Here is an 18,145-nt window from a genome sequence, read left to right as displayed (position 1 = left end):
CATACTAATCACCTACAAAGCAAGGGGTTATTTGGTATTTATTGCATTTGTGATTTTGGTGCCTCTGTAACTTGTGGTGTCATCATTCTATATTTCCAAAAAGTTGTCTTCCTTTCCACCTTATTTGCACAAGTACTGTTTCTCCTACAGTATTCTATTCAAACATTTCCTATTCTAATAAGTCTTTCCTGACCACCCAAAGTAATTTCTCCCTCTCCTGTATCTCATGGTAATCAATGAAATTACCTTGGTAATTAGTTATTCATTGCCTAATTAAAGCTTCTCACTGTGGCCTTAAAGAGTTAAAGTTCTACAGTCTACTTAAAATAAATATTACTTGTATAACTAATCATATTTCCTGAACTCTAAGATACACATCCATTCACTTAGGACATTAAAAAAAAGCAGTGCATCCACTAATCTCAGCATGGTAAAACTAGGGAACCACAGTAAATGCAAATTCCAAAAAAGCAGGCAGACAACACCGTCATCCTTATTTACAAGCGTAACTCTCATGCCACTGTGCTCTAGTGGGAGAAGAAAACATGTTCTCTCTACTCCTAGATATTCCCAAGGCCTCTACTGTCAAATGTAAATTAACTACACACCAAGTTCTCTCAAAACTTCACCCAGTATAACCCTTTCTGGGGTCAGAATTACCTCTATTTTTTGGTCTGTTGTTTTTTTTTTTTTTTTGGACAGACAGCATATGAGGGGACTCTAACTTGCTACCCATCGAACTTTAGAGTGGCTCTTAGTCAAGCTATTCCATATATATGAAGAAACAGAGATTGAATACCTGCTAACAATGGAGAGAGCACTAAGGAAAATTAAGATCCCTTTAGCCACATCTAGCACAGTTCAGAAGTCATTAGAGAAGTAACATTAAACGAATACAGATAACCTTATGGACTCATTTTAGTGTCCATAGAATCTGAAAGCTCTGTGTTTATTCTAGTTGAATTTTTAGTTATTTTTGCTTCCCTTAACCCAAGTACCCAATCGATGGATTTGTGTATGATGCTCAGAAATCTAGAACAACCTCTGAATCTTTGTACCCTAATATTTTCATTTTCTATTAATACCTGATCTGGTCAGTCAAGCTGCCATCCATGTATTTTCCTAACAAGTGATCTGAGAAATGACTACTGATGGTGCTTTTTAAATAAACTGAACCCTCATATCCCTTCACAGCAACAGGTAGCACAAGCCACAATATGTATTACAATGAAAGACCTCAAAACATACCAACTATTTATCCTTCAACAGAAAGTTCCTGACATTATTTTGCGCTGAGTCATATACAGCAGCTTAGCTAAACTAAGTATTTTAAAGCCAACTCATCACCACATAACTGGTTTTCCCCTTCTCCACTAATAGGTCTAAGTCCGGAACTGCAGTAAGGTAGTTATTATTAGTATCCACCCCACCCCATCCCCCCTACCAATGAAAAAAAGAAAAACTGGTTCGAGGCAAAGAGAAGTAACATGATTAGAGTCATATAGCTAACAAACAGGAGTGCCAGAAACAGAGCACAGACATCAAGCTCTTAAATTCTACACTATTCTGTCTTACAAAACACTATACTTGCTAGGCAATTCTTTTTTTTAAAGCAAATCATGTCCAATGTCTTCTTTAGAGATATCACTTGCAGATGCTCTTCTTTTTTCACCTTTGCCCTCTCTCTTCTCCCATTCCTTTATTATACGGCCGAAAATTTTAGAAAATTCTTTGAGCTGGGAATACTAAGGGGGTCAAAAACACTAGCATAGAATTTAGAATATGTGAGTTCTAGGCCAGGATCTATCATTAACTAGGCAATGTTTCTAGCCAAATCTCGTGTGTATTTTGTATCAGCAGCACACATCTCAACCTAGCCAAATCTCAAATTCTGTTAGTTTCCTCATTTAGGAAATAAAAAGACTGGATATAGATAACGAACACACTTTCCAGTTTTGAAAATTCTATATTGATATTGCAAAATGGGGAGGGAAAAAAAGAGCAACACACACAACTATTTCATTCTGCAAACCACATTATAAAGAGAAAGTAACACCATGGTAGAAATTTAGCAATTAGAAAAAAATAAGCACACAAACTCTACTCAGTTGAATGGTGTTTCTTTTCCAAAACAACCACCATGATGGATTATATGTAATTTGAAAATACTCATGATTAAACAGCCAGCTCTTGGTCATTGATGGTACCTATAAATATAACTTCTATTAGTAGTGACCTATCAGTGAACTCATACCTTTTAAATTGAGGAATGCAAACTCTATATCTTAGGAAAGAGTATCATCAAAAGACTTCTTTTTCTTATGAGCCCTCTCATAACCCCTAGACAGGATATAAACTCCAATGGTACAACAGCATTCTGAGCTCAGTCTAGGTTGGGTAGCAGAGCTTAAGATGGCAGGAAAACCAAGATGACATGGTCCTTTGGAATTTCCATAAATTAAAATGATCAAACATTTTGAAACAGAATTTGTACATGAGGAAATATAAGCACAAAAACACACAATGAAATATTAGATACCTTGAGAAAATAATAATGCTGATAATAATAGTAGCTTTCATTTATTCTATCAATAAATGAAGTACTTCATAGCTATTATTGCATTCCATCTCTTCCAAAATCCTACGAAGTATGTGTAAGATTACCATAATTACAGACATTAAAGACCTGAACCACAAAGAGGTTATGTAATTTGCCCAGAGTCATGGAGTACAACTCTTTAGAGGCTGTGATCTTAAATAAAATACTTCACTAAGTAGTGTCATCAATTAGAGCAATAATTAATAAGCACAGAAGAAAAGTCTATTACCATTAATTAATACAACCCTGTACTTCAAGCTTAGATCAATTTTGGTTCTTTCCCCTCCAAGGGGGAAGATCTTCAAACATAATCATTAGTATATCTAATGATTCTTCTTTAATTTGATTATGTTCAGGAAACATATAGAGCATTCATTATGTATAAAGTATTAGAAAGACAAACTTTTCTATCAAAGCTTGACAGAAGATTTCTGCTTTCTCAAGAAAGAAATTGAAAGGGAAAGGAAATCAATTTTACATCCTTTACAAATCTAAAGGAAGTAAAAGTAATTAAGCATGACTGAATCAGAAAACAATTCTTATTGTCAAATCAGAAAACAATTCATTACACTTACAATACAGCATATCTGCAAATGTATTCATTCATTTAAATGTTTGTTACAAATAGATCTAGTTGATAAATTCTGATATATATAATTAAGAGTCAACACTTATAGAACACTCACTATGTACCAGACACTGATCTAAGCACTCTACTGATCTAAGCACCTCTTGTTGTATGTGTATCTCTTTTAATTCTCACAACAATTACCTTATAGAGTAATTATTATTATTCCCCTTTCACAGATGAGTAAACTGAGGTACAGTGAATTTAAGTAACTGGCCCAGAATCACACATTCAGTAAGTGGCAGAGCTGGGACTCATACCCAGGCAGTCTGGCTCCTGAGTATGTGCTCTTAATCATTGCCTTCAAAGAAGAGGGGAAAAATCTGAAACTAGAATAAATCATTAACACTGTAGAAAGTAAGAAAAATCATAATATTCTCTGGCCTTTATACCTGGTTAGAAATATCAAATATAGAAAACATTCATTTGCAGGAAAGGATAAAAAATAAGGGAGGGAACGGACAAACTCATTCATTATACCTCTGCCCATGAACTGAGATTAATCACTCCTTTCAGTCTCTGGTGCTTTAAATTCAACCACACCTTCACAAATTTTTGAAACTAGAAGTGCTATTCAATCATCTTCATGCTTTTATCTGTTCACGTGCATGTTTTTGTTCTGCACAGGTGGGGAGTAGGTCAACAGTGTAGAAACCAGAACTCTAATAAAGACAGAGGAGGCTGAGAGAGATACCACAAATATTGTGTTACTTCCCTTCAAATGTCTCAAACATGTTCTGTCCCATCTTCACATTTCCTAAGAAATGTCTACCATTTCCTCCATAACCATTATTAGGCATGGTGTTTATTTCTGTGTTTGCTTAACAAAAACTCTGCAATGAATGATGTGCAGTGGGTAGTTTTGATAACCAGAAACTCAACCAATCACTTGTACCCTATGAGGCTACTTTTCTGGTGGATTTGGCAAAAAACAGGGCAGACACACCAGAAAGAGCTTTACTGCAGTGACCTTTCTTACTTCTGAAAGAACAGGCATAAGGCTAACACAGGATAAGAAGCTTGTGGCCTCTTAACCATACAATGCCAGTGGAACTCATGCATCAAGTTTACTGGAGCAGAATGGTATCTTCATTAGAATTAAAGTCAAGACCTATTAGGCAAAAAGTATAAACAGCAAAAATTCTCCTTAGGAAAGTTGTTAAATAAATATTGAGCTCAACCTTCATGAAATTTTGCATAGCCAATCTTGTAGCCTAAAATGCATAGTGCTGCTAAGTTACTTCAGTCGTATCCGACTCTGTGCGATCCTATAGACGGCAGCCCACCAGGCTCCCCCATCCCTGGGGTTCTCCAGGCAAGAATACTGGAGTGGGTTGCCATTTCCTTCTCCATAGTAATACAGTATTAATAGCTTTCAGGTGCCAAATGCTGTTTTACAGTACTGCAAAAAATTGTTTCTTCCTTATAGTTTTCATAGTGGGAGAGGGAGGAAAACAGCAACTCAGATAGTTGAATCCATCTAAATTAAAAGCATATGCTTCACAACTCCACCAAACTACTCATTCTGCCATTTTTACAAACCTTTTTATCACAATTTATCACAAAAAGTAAAATTAAAATTTTTTTCCATCAGTAATGTAAAATCAAATTGTTTATTTAAACGATGCAACTTTTTATGAAGGAAATGTGTTACTTATACAATTTGGTAAAGTCTAAAAAATCTCATTTATATAATTTCTACAAAGGTACCTAATATTTCACAAAAGTTTAAACTGACTTGCTAATTTTACCTACAATGTGTCAAAACTAGCTTTTAGCCAAAGTCATTATGTATTTCTAAATTTTAAAAAGTCAACCGATTGATTCATTTCGATATTTGGCAAAACTAATACAATATTGTAAAGTTTAAAAATAAAATAAAATTTAAAAAAAATAGAAAATAAAAACTCAACCTATTAAAATATTCTGAAGAATTAATTTTGTTCAACTGAAATTTCTATTAACAAACTTATATTCATCTATACTTATGATTAATAAAAACATGGTCAAGATGGTGGAAAACACTTAATAGTAAAACTCAAAAAGTTGAAAATACTCTTAAAAAGGAGTGTTGAAGGCAGTTGCAAAGATAACCATAAATGTCACTCTCCTTGGTGAGAAGAGTTTAGGAGATAGATAAATGTTTTGAAATTATAAATAAAATTCAACATCTTGACTAACTCAGAATCATGACTAGGATAAATAGAAGAAAGTTACTGGAAGAGTAGATTTTACCAGGAACAAAAAGAAAGAAGGGTAGTAAATCCCTGCTTTATCTGATCACTCAGCAGATCAGTAGGGAAAAAAAAATGTGTGTGTAATATGTGTGTATGTGTGGTTCTACAGGGTATCTTGAGATTAATGTGGATTTTTATAATAGAAAACTACTATAAAAATCAATGTAACTTTTCACTGTACATAACATACACTGGAAAAAAATTAAGAGTAAAAAACAGCATTTCAATTTGACCTACAGATCAAACAGCAAAAAGAAAAGCAAGATTTGCTTTGAAGTACATCTCTAAAGGAAAACTTAATTTCAGGAGGATAAAATACATAAATGTTTGGATATATTATTAAGGTCTCTTCTCTTAGAATTCTATTTGTACTCTGGTGACCCACTCCAGTACTCTTGCCTGGAAAATCCCATGGGCGGAGGAGCCTGGAAGGCTGCAGTCCATGGGGTCACTAAGAGTCGGACACGACTGAATGACTTCACTTTCACTTTTCACTTTCATGCACTGGAGAAGGAAATGACAACCCACTCCAGTGTTCTTGCCTGGAGAATCCCAGGGACGGGAGCCTGGTGGGCTGCCATCTATGGGGTCGCACAGAGTCGGACACGACTGACATGACTTAGCAGCAGCAGCAGAAAGCTTGAAAGTGAAGTAAGGTACAAAGGCACCATTTAATGCATATTAAGAAATAACATGTTATCACACAGCAACTCAAGGCTTAGAAAGAAAATAATCCAATATTAATTAACAAGTAGTACTGTGTCCTCCCATATATAAAATTCCTACTTCAAAATCAAAATAGGGAACTTATATTTCAAATTCACAGTATTACTCAAAAAATAAAAAAAACTTTTAGAGGTGGAAGGAAATTGGGACATCAGCCAGTTTATCCATGTCTAAGATTAAACAACAAGTTCAAAGCAGAGTCAGTAGTAGATCCTATGATACCCAGAACAGTGCTGTTTACACCACAACCCAGCTTTCGAAGCACTGATTCCAGAAAAGGAAACACTAAAACCCATGTTCAACAGTCTCTCTCTCTCTGTCTAGTTATTTGGATTCCACTTGGGATATTCCAGTTCTTCTACAAAGTATTTAAAATAAATTAAACATTTAAAGCCAAATAAAACAGTAAAACCACATACTTTAATAAGTATTTTCATTTAGCATTTTTCAATGCAAAACAGTATAACCCATATGGAGTCTATGAATTCCAATCACATTATTCAGGTTATTTTCCATTTATACCAATCTACTTCTGGAGTTAAGTACCCATAAATTTTGTGCTTGTCTATTTTTTCTAGGTTAATTCTGAGGGAAATGAACAGTTCATCATTTTTCAAAGTATGACTCTTCAGAAAAGGTATCTCTTAACCTCAGCAATTTACTACGGAATCTGGGAGCATAGCACTTAATTTTACTGTCAACTCTTTGGTCTACTTTTCAATCTCTCAGTCTCATCTTTTGAAGTTCTGGGGGATTTTTTTTGGGTTTATCTTAATTGTTGGAAAAGGCTCTAACCTTTTACCCTTTCATTGTGTAGAATGTTAATTTGGTCTAAAATTGGTACTTTGAGAGCTCTCAAAGCAAATAAATACAAGAAGAAAAATGATAATGTTTGGAGACTATTTAGTGAGGCATTCCAAGCTCTTCCAACTTTAGTAAAAGTATTATAAGTAGTTAAGGTATAGAATAACACCAAAAATAATTCTTTCTTTGTAGGAGACAAAATAAACTCTCAAGTGTGACAGTTAATGGAAAGAAGTAAAGCTACTGTGAAGGTACTGGGTATTCTAATATACTCCCATAAAATAAGATAATCTTCACTTTTCTTAAGATATAGAATTCATATATGAAAGAACTTACTTATTCTGCCAAATTATCTTTATAGTTTCAATCAAGGGTTAATGAGCAAACTTACTCTAGATGAGTCGTAAGAAGGACTTGGTTGACCACTTGTTCCCCAAGATGTCGTACCTCCTCTTTCATCCATACCTAAGGAGAGAACAAAGTATACAACATAAATCCAAGAGGATACTATGATGGGTTTTGTTTGGTACAGCAGAGACTACAATTCAGTGAGTGGTATCTGCATTTGATTGGAACTGTCTGTGTATCAATCTCTGTCTCAGAAATCTGCAGAAATAAGTCATTTAGGAGTATCTTTATCACTGCTGTATTCAATGCTCTAGAGCTTCCCTGGTGGATCAAATGGTAAAGAATCCGCCTGCAATGCAAGAGACCCAAGTTCAATCCCTGGGTTGGGAAGATCTCCTGGAGATAGGAATGGCAATTCACTTCAGTGTTCTTGCCTGGAGAATCCCATGGACAGAGGAGCCTAGAGGGCTATACTGTCCATGAGGTAGCAGAGTTGGACACGACTGAGTGACTAAGCACGCACGCACATACACACTCACACATACAGCTCTATATACACTGCAGAATTTTAGATCCAATGTAGGTCTTTGGACACTTTCAAACAAAGGATAATCTAGGTCTCTCCACCTGTGTCTGCACCCATTCTAAGAGTAGATGAAATCTCACTTTCAAAGTTTAGTACTGCCTCCATGAAAATATGAAGTCAATAAAGGTTAGAAAATGAAGCAAGTTAAACAACTGCTCAAGTTAATAAACTGGTTTCTACCAAAGCACTGAGTATTCTTAACTGAAGATATCAAACTGAATCAAGCTATATCAAACCATATCATATCAACATTAATGATATTAAAATGATGTGACAACTTATCCTAACAAAATCTCCCCGAAAATCTGATCCTAAATGAGTAGATCCATTCTCAGGGAAAGTGCAAAGGAAAACTCAATGTGAGAAGGATAAGTTACCATGAACAACCGAACAATTCACTGTTTTCCTTAATAGAACTTCTGAAGTTTTGGTGCCATTATTTTCATCTTCCAACCAACCTCCAGAAAAAGCTGAAAGAGTTGGAGATCTCTCAATCTAGCCATTTATCCCTTGTCTGTTTTGAGAACAGTCTTTCTTATCCTTGACACTTTCCCAATCCTTTCTGACCTTCTTTCTATGGTGAAATACAAATGCTTGGCTTTTTTTTGCTTCATTCTTGCATGAGAAACTCTAGATGTTACAAAGACAGCTTTTTATTAAGTTCAGAACCTCTTTTTCTTAAAAAGAAAAAAAAAATCCTTGATGTCTTCTGTGATTTAGGTGAGAAGTGGTCTGAAGTAAGTTAAATACTACAAATTCTCCCGTAACTAGCCACAAGCCCCAAGGCTCTCTCATACGGACAAAACTGTCATTTAAGTACTAGGTGACAACAGGAAGGAAAGGAAGTCAGTACCCAAAGTGGAATACACTAATTACTAATTCATGTAATAGGACCCTACTTTATTGTTTTTATGATTCTGTACTTCCTACATCAAAAGCAGTATAGAGAAAAGATGGGTACTACTACAAATAGCACATCAGACACAATTTCAAATGAAAAAGAAGCTTTGAAAACATACAGACTACATGTAGGAGGAAAAAAAAAAGTGTCCTGTTCATTCTTGGAGAATTCTCATTAAAATTCTAGATTTAAAAAAGATTCTACAAGTTCATGTAAAGAATATTCTTGATATAAGAATACAAGAATAAAGAATACAAGAATACCATGTGAAAACACACTGTTACCATCTCTTCAGTATCCATTTATCTGTGATCTGTTTTTCAAACATTTTAGATACGGTTCCAATCAGACTCAATCTAAGACAAAGACTACTACTGATCTATAAATCCATTAATATAAAACTACTTATGAAATTGCATATAACTTTAGTAGAAGTTTTATTTAAAAAGACCATACTTTCCATTTGTGACTTTTTTCTATATGTGTTACGATTTTTAAAATATCATATAGCAAAAGTAAAATGTGAACGTAAATTGGTTCCTAAAAACAGGTTCTCAAATATTTGTACACCCATAACTCATAAAAGCATTATTTATAATAGCCAAAATGTGGAAGCAAGTTCAACAAAATGTGGTATATACATACAATATAATATTATTCAGTTTTTAAAAGAAAGGAAATCCTTACACATGCTATAACCTGAGGACATTGTGTTAAGTGAAATAAGCCAATCACAAAAGGACAAATACGGTTTGGTTTCACTTACATAAGATACCTAGAGCAGACAAATCCATAGAAACAGAAAACAGAATGGTGGGCCTGGAGGTGGGATGATTCTCACTGAACATTTAGAACATTTAAGACAAACTTATTTTGATGATCCTATTCTAATGAAAATAATTCATTTTATGATCCTGAACTGTCTTATATCAAACAATTAAATACGAGGGCTATGTGTTATTTTCAATACATTTATTTTTAAAAAATAGGAAAAATAGGTGCCTGCTATTGAAAACATCTCAGACAAAATGTTAAAGTCATAAGTAAGATTTTGAGAAAACACATACTTAATTTTCATCATGTGACACTAACTACTTACTCAACATGTAAGAAGAGCAAAGATTAAACAAAATGGTAATTAATTAAGCCACAAACTAAAGAGTACTACATACCAGTGATACTAAACATGTAGGGGACTCAAAAGATGCTACAGAATTTAAAGGATTGACTAGGGTTTAAACTTAGAGCTCTGTAGCTTTATTGTTAAATGTATCCAGACTCTGAGTAGAAGAAGGTCGTGGCTGGCACTGACAAAGCAAGAGTCATCCTTTAGCACAATGACTCCTTTCTGCTGAAGACAATAGTTGTACAAACTGAAATATAACAGGAATAATAAACTTTCCAAAGCATCAGCCATAAGACCAAGGTAACCAGGAACAAAGAAATTAAACACAGAAAACAAACAATAGAGAAATTGATCACAATTTGAAAAATTATTTATCAACAAGAAAATACACCATAGTTGCAATACAGTAATTAGAAGGGAAACATTTCTATTAAGATATGCCTGAACCACCATTGCCATGTATTTTTCTTTCCTTCCTATTTCTAGCCTACACATGCCAATTCAACAAATTCTGATATGTTAGTGCCTCAACTGACAGATTAAAATGGTAGATCCAACAGAAAATTTAGCAATAATTAAGGAGAAACACTTCTGAGTTTTGCTTAACTTTCTAATTAACTTATTCTATTTCTATTCAACAAAATTAAAAAGATTAACCAATAACTTAACTAATGCAGAGATTTAAATGACCCTTTTCTTTTTTTTATCTTTTATATACAGAATCTAAGTACCTGCTTTTCTGAATGGAACCAATTAAAATCCAAAATATATTTTGACTTCATGTGTCTCAATATAAAAGGCATACTATTTTATTTAGTATTTTCCAGTAAAGAGCAAACATTACATTTTAGACCCAGTATCTAAAAATACTGGTTTGTGAATTAAATGAAACAATCTGCTTCCTTCTTTTGTAAAACATTCAATACAAAAAATAATTGAAAGCAAATCATAAATTACTATACATACAGGCACTTCCCTAAGAAGTGGGCCTGGGCCTTCTGGCCTGGGAACCTGAAGAAGGAATAAAAGGTGTAACCAAAGTTTTGAGATGTCAGAGAGCAAGATTTCATAAGGAGAAAGTAAAACATCTAGTGTTAATTTCTTTTCTATGAAGGATTCAGATACTAGTCTGCTTGCTTCTTCTCCACTCCACCACCATTTTCGACTGAAAGTATCCCCTTTCTTGAGTCAATATAAACTTATGTCAACAGCTTCTATCCCACTCCTTTCATTTTCCTAGCACAGAGTATTAAAGACTTCTCTAGGTTTTTAACAATGAGCAAAAACTGGAAACGAGTTTTTTTTAATTAGCGACTTGTTTTATACCTTATATGCCTGTTTCCCACCCCATCTGGGCCCCCAGAGGCTCAAACAGGACATAGTTTGTGTATATAATGCATTATTCAAGGCTTAGTGAGGCTCAGACAAGAAATGCCTGGAGGTAAAAGAGGTGAATGACAAGTAGAGCTGCTGACCAGCTCCTTCTCTCCCACCTGCCACCACCAGACCTACACCACCTAGACTCTGCCACCCTAGACTACAAGGAGGGTAAAGGGAGAAACAGGTCTAGACCTGGAAAAGATTTCAGGTACTGGTGGGGAGTCTAGTGAGCAGAGGACTGAAAGGGAAAGGAGTGCAATACAAAGAATATCCCTGCAGCAAAGCTATAAGAATGCAACACAGCCACTTGGCCTGGTATTATGCCAGAGAGCTAATCCTTGTGGAAAAGGGACATATATAAAGTTGGGAGGAAGGGCACAGGGGATGACTGTATACTTTTCTGTCTCCGTCACACACACACAGAGCTTTAGTAGCCTTGAAATCAAGTTTTTATTCTAGCAAATAAAATGTACTTCAAAAATACCAAATGCCAACACTGTTATAAATAAGGAAAAGATAATATACTTTTGTAGGATTGCCATCTGCTATAGGGTGATTCAATAGATGATCTGATAAAAGAAACCTGACTAGAGATAGCTATGTCAGATAACCGAAGCCATGGATGCATCTGTTCAGTAGTTTCTTCACTCAATTTTATCTGCAGAGTAACGATATTCCTTTAGATGAGACTCAAAGGCTGCAATCAAATGTAAAATAATATACACTTAAAAACCTACCATCATTTTTCATTATATTTTTTCAAATTTTAGATACTTGTGAAGTAAATCTACTGATACGCTTGTCCAGAAACTGTGAAACAGAAACAACTAGAATATAAAAGCAAATCCTTTGATTTTATGCTACAAATGCATGAAAAACAAATAAGATAGAAAAGCTATGGAAATGTAGAAATTGTAAAGATATTTAGAGAAGACCTTCTGCTTCATAGGCATACACATGGCTTACAGAAGCTTTTATTTTACTAATAAAAACTTGAGCTTCTGTACAATGAATTGTCAAATTAGAAAGTTTGATTCTTTTTAAAGTATGCAAGAGGGCTTCCCTGGTGGCTCAGTGGTAAAAAATTCACCCACCAATGCAGGAGATATGGGTTTGATCTTTGATTCAGGAAGATCCCACATGCCAAGGAGCAATTAAGCCCATAAGCCACAACTATTGAGCCTGTGCTCCAGGCTGTGCTGGAGAGCTCTGAACCTTCCTGTGCTCCAGAGCGCAGGAATTGCAACTACTGTGCCCATTCGCCACAACTACTGAAGCCTGTGTGCTCTAGAGCCTGTGCTCCACAATAAGAGAAGCCACTGCAATGAGAAGCTGGTGCACTACAGTTAGAGTAGCCTCTACTTGCTGGAACTAGAGAAAAGCCCATGCAGCAACGAAGACCCAAGCACAGCCAAAAATTAATAAAACATGCAAGAAAATAAGATCAGTAAAAAGATTTGAAGGAATGATCTTTTTAGCTCATCTTTAAAATTTAATCAGAATTTTTGTTTGGTATTGATGAGAACAAAGATTTACAAGTAGGGATATTCTAGTGCCAAAGTACACTGCTACTGCTGCTAAGTCACTTCAGTCGTGTCCGACTCTGTGTGACCCCATAGATGGCAGCCCACCAGGCTCCCCCGTCCCTGGGATTCTCCAGGCAAGAACACTGGAGTGGGTTGCCATTTCCTTCTCCAATGCATGAAAGTGAAAAGTGACAGTGAAGTTGCTCAGTCGTGTCCAACTCTTCGTGACCCCTTGGACTGCAGCCAACCAGGCTCTTCCATCCATGGCATTTTCCAGGCAAGAGTACTGGAGTGGGTTGCTATTGCCTTCAAAGATAATTAAGCATGACTGATTTCAATAAAATGACTTATTTTGAAAATAACTTCCAAATAGTGATTTTTGCTATGCTATTTTTACTAGCCACATCATTCTATATAAATATCCTGTAAATATACAATTAAACAGGACATTAACAGCGATTTAATCAATGACGTAAGAGTAGAAGATCAAAAGGAAAAAGGGAGACGATCAAAAGGCAGATCTATCTGTTTAGGAAAAATAAAAAACTGCCTAATGCCCAGGGAGCCCAAAAAAATAAAGTCTGACAGTGTTTCCACTGTTTGCCCATCTATTTCCCATGAAGTGATGGGACCACTGCAGATGGTGACTGCAGCCATGAAATTAAAAGACGCTTACTCCTTGGAAGGAAAGTGATGACCAACCTAGCTAGCATATTCAAAAGCAGAGACATTACTTTGCCAACAAAGGTCCGTCTAGTCAAGGCTATGGTTTTTCCAGTGGTCATGTATGGATGTGAGAGTTGGACTGTGAAGAAAGCTGAGTGCCGAAGAATTGATGCTTTTGAACTGTGGTGTTGGAGAAGACTCTTGAGAGTCCCTTGGACTGCAAGGAGATCCAACCAGTCCATTCTAAAGGAGATCAGTCCTGGGATTTCTTTGGAAGGAATGATGCTAAAGCTGAAACTCCAGTACTTTGGCCACCTCATGCAAAGAACTGACTCATTGGAAATGATTCTGATGCTGGGAGAGATTGGGGGCAGGAGGAGAAGGGGACAACAGAGGATGAGATGGCTGGATGGCATCACTGACTCGATGGACGGACAGGGAGGCCTGGCGTGCTGCGATTCATGGGGTCGCAAAGAGTCGGACATGACTGAGTGACTGAACTGAACTGAATGCCCAGGGAGTGAAAGAAACTTAAGTTTTCCGGGAGCAAGCAGGTATTTTGTACCACCTTTAGAACTATCTAGTGACGTGGTATACTGAGGATTTGCTCTGATTGTCTGAAGAGCCATTCTAACCCTGACAAAGATCATGAGCCATCTCCAAACCTCCTCTCAACTAGCTGGCTGTCAAATTTCTGGAAACAAGGCCCTCTCAGTGCATCTGAGAAGCAACTGCGGTACTCCTCTGTAGTCTCAACAATGAAGCCCTGCACCTAAACAACAATAACAGATATTTTCTTCCATAGAGGCACAAAAGAAGTATACTCAAAAAATGCCAAATGCTTCTTCTCCAACTCTGGATAAGTCTCAGCCAAAAATGTCCCTATTCAGTTCCTCAACGATACAATCCCATTAGATTTACCTTGTAAACGGTTCCAAAATCTGACTCACTATTTTTAACATGATCATCTTAGTCTGAGTCACCATCATCTCTACCTGTATCACCGCAACAGTGTCTTGAAAAGTCCCCCTGCTTCTTGGCCCTGCAACAGTGTGTATTCTCTACACAGGAACTAGAACAACCTTTTCAATACAACTCAAATTCTGTCAATCCTATGTTCAAAACCTACTCATCTCATTCAGTATTAAATCCACTGGTCAACAATGTTTCATGGTTTCCACCTCCCACCTCTCTGACTTCATCTCTTACTATTCATTCTCTTAGATCACTCTTTTTCTTCAACTACATGGATCCCTGTTTTTGCTCAAACACACCAAGCATGCTCTCTCCTTTGGGCCTTGCCACTTGCTCTTTCCTCTTCATAAAATGCTTCCCCAGATATCTGAATGGTCTGTTCCCTGAATTTCCTTCAGGTCTCTCTGTTCAAATGTCATTATTATGGAGGGACATTACAATCTGGGTTTTTTCCCCCAGTACACTGACAGCTCCATGAAAACAAAGGAGTAGTCTATTTTATTCAGTGTTTCATGTTTGGTGCCTGGAACAATGCCTGACACACAGTAATCACTAACAAACATTTGTGGAAGAAATAAATGTATCAAGTACAATAATCAGTTTCATAAAAGTGGGGGTGAAGCTGGTTCCCTATTTATTAGCTTATCATTCTTAATTAGACAATAATAAAAACCAATACTCTAAATATTTATATTGAACAGTAGTTTGAAAATAACAGTAAGAATCAATTAGGCTGTAAATGACTCTATGAACTAGACAGCAACTAACCCCAAAGAACAAAAATTATTTTAAAAGTTATAGAGAAGCCTAAATTCTCATTAGGCTTGGTACTAAACAACACACAGACATTAAATATCATAGCTCTGAAATGAACTTATCACATGTCCTTTGAAAAATCATTTTGTATTCACTATAGCACTGCCTAAAATATATTGTTACAAAAGGAAGTCTAAATAAAAACTATTCCCAGAAGTTTCATAGTCAGCATGATGTTGAGACATTTACAAATGTGGTTAGAAGTGTAGTGATTCTCTTAAATTAGCTAATACATCTTTCATATTCCCTTAACCAGTTACTCACTGTATTAATTTCTACCTTGGCAATATTTTGAGTAACTATCCCTTGTTCTCACAAATACAGTGCTCTGGTTCAGATCCTATATACTGCCTATTCTCCTATTATGTTCCATTCCAATCCACAGTTAACACTGCCAGCACACTTACCTTGCTATAAACATAAGCTGGATCACATCCATTCACTTTTCAAATATGATCCTCCATTGCCTCAGAAATAACACTCACACTCCTGAGTATGGCATGCTTCAAAGAGGCCTCAATTTCCCTTTTTCAGCTTCTGTACATACTATATCCCTCAGAAAACTCAATTCTCCAGCCTCACCAAGACGTTAATCACTCCCCAAGTATACCATAACTTGTCACACATTCATTTTCTACTCCTGTTGTTCCCTAGTTCTAGAATACTCTGTTACCTTTTCTCTCACCTATTGAATTTCTAATTCTGAATCAGTCTAAGATAAAATGTCCCCTCCTCTGAGAAGTATTTTCCATCAACTAAGTCAAAATTAATCACACTTCTTCAGAAAACAAATTGTACTTATTTTGTCTTCAACATTGATAGCCGTTTTTCATGAATATCCTACCAATAAAACTTTGAAACAGGAACATACCTTGCTCATCTCTATGTACTTCTGGTACTTTGCAGAAGTGTGGCAATTTGCATTCAAATGTCTGCTGCTGCTGCTGCTGCTGCGTCGCTTCAGTCGTGTCCGACTCTGTGCGACCCCATAGACGGCAGCCCACAAGGCTCCCCCGTCCCTGGGATTCTCCAGGCAAGAACACTGGAGTGGGTTGCCATTTCCTTCTCCAATGCATGCAAGTGAAAAGTGAAAGGGAAATCGCTCAGTCGTGTCCGACTCTTTGCAACCCCATGGACTGCAGCCCACCAGGCTCCTCTGCCCATGGGATTTTCAAGGCAAGAGTACTGGAGTGGGGTGCCATCATCTTCTCCGATTCAAATGTCTACTAAGTGGTTAAGGAATATATAAAATCAGAGTGTTCACAGGACAGTCTGTCATCAAGAATTCAGTAACTAAAGATGGGTTAAAAAAATTCAATATAGAAGAGGGACGTGTAAGAATCTAAGTAGCTCTTCAAGAATTACTAAAATAATATTATTTTTAAAGTATTATTTTTTAAAGCAGACTGCAAATATGCTAGAAGAAATCTCAAAACTGAACAAGTGAGTTCAGCTTTCAACATGATACACTAAGCTCCTACAGACAGCTACTATAAATTCCCAGAAAAAATGTAAAAATTAAACAAACTACCTAAAGGCTCCACCTTAAGAGTAAACCTAACAGGTCTACCAAGAGAATGAACAAAACTTGGCTGCTTTTTGGATGGAAATATAAACTTGGAAGAAGAGACCAGAATGAATTTTTCCTTTTAACAACTTTTGTATGAGTTTCCCTAAAATTCAGTTCAGGTGAGTTTCCCATTTTAAAGCTTTATACTGGAGGCAAGCAGCAGCCACAACCTGCAGGAACTAAAATTTCAACAGAAAACTTACTACCTTTCTGAATAGAAGGAAAAGAGGACAGAACAGGACAAACATAATCACCAGGAAATAACGAAAGACTCCCAGAAAAGATGAGGCCCAAATCACGGGCACGTCTCTGCTCAAGTCTTTGGCTGAGTCCTAATGTACACATCCATAGGGTACTTTGCAGCTGAGGCTAAAAGAATCAAATCAAAAAGCAGCTGCCAATCTCACGCAAGATAAAGAGTTTTCACTATGAGAGTCTAATCCAATTAATGGCTATAAAACAAAGAAATCAAAACTCCTTGGAAGAGCATGAAAGGAACCAATATTTCCACAAATAACATTCATAATATCTATACAACAAGCCAAAATTCCTTGACAATGACATGTGAATCAATCTCAAAGAAAAAGATAATGAACAGAGGCCAACTTCAAAATGACCCAGATACTGAAATTTTCAGACAAGGAAATTAAATCAAATAACTATACCCAGTGAAATAAAGGACATATGCTCTTAATGAATGAACAGACTGGAAATCTCAGAAAACACATACAAAAAAAATTAAAAGTTTAGAAATAAAGATTACAATATCTGAAATCTTTAAAAACAATTTCTGGATGGGTTTAAGAAAGGAAACAGGTGATAGAAGCAAGGTCCGATGCTGTAAAGAGCAATACTGCATAGGAACCTGGAATGTTAGGTCCATAAATCAAGGCAAACTGGAAGCTGTCACACGGGAGATGGCAAGAGTGAACGTCGACATTCTAGGAATCAGCACACTAAAATGGACTGGAATGGGTGAATTTAACTCAGATGACCATTATATCTACTACTGTAGGCAGGAATCCCTTAGAAGAAATGGTGTAGCCATCATGGTCAACAAAAGAGTCCGAAATGCACTACTTGGATGCAATCTCAAAAACGACAGAATGATCTCTGTTCATTTCCAAGGAAAACCGTTCAGTGTCACGGTGATCCACGCCTATGCCCCACCAGTAATGCTGAAGAAGCTGAACGGTTCTATGAAGACCTACAAGACCTTTTAGAACTAACACCCAAAAAAGATGTCCTTTTCATTAT

The 18,145-nt window shown here is 36.3% G+C and overlaps 1 protein-coding gene across 5 annotated transcripts in view; it reads right to left on the bottom strand.

Annotated features, from left to right (window-relative positions):
• The window catches only part of TCF12 (transcription factor 12), a 389,625-nt gene that overhangs the window by 236,615 nt on the left and 134,865 nt on the right, over nt 1–18,145 (bottom strand). For 3 of the 5 annotated variants that reach the window (XM_010836801.1, XM_010836799.1, XM_010836804.1), the window contains one exon: nt 7,386–7,459. In XM_010836801.1, coding sequence (XP_010835103.1) covers nt 7,386–7,459 — 74 coding nt within the window. Of the gene's footprint in view, nt 1–3,707; nt 5,057–7,385; nt 7,460–16,189; nt 16,287–18,145 lie in introns of those variants that run through there. The other 2 variants (XM_010836802.1, XM_010836803.1) reach the window with 2 other exon arrangements.

The sequence above is a fragment of the Bison bison genome, unplaced genomic scaffold (genome assembly GCF_000754665.1).
Source record: "Bison bison bison isolate TAMUID 2011002044 unplaced genomic scaffold, Bison_UMD1.0 scf7180017864066, whole genome shotgun sequence".
NCBI lineage: Eukaryota > Metazoa > Chordata > Mammalia > Artiodactyla > Bovidae > Bison > Bison bison.
This window is presented reverse-complemented; position numbering and strand designations above follow the sequence as displayed.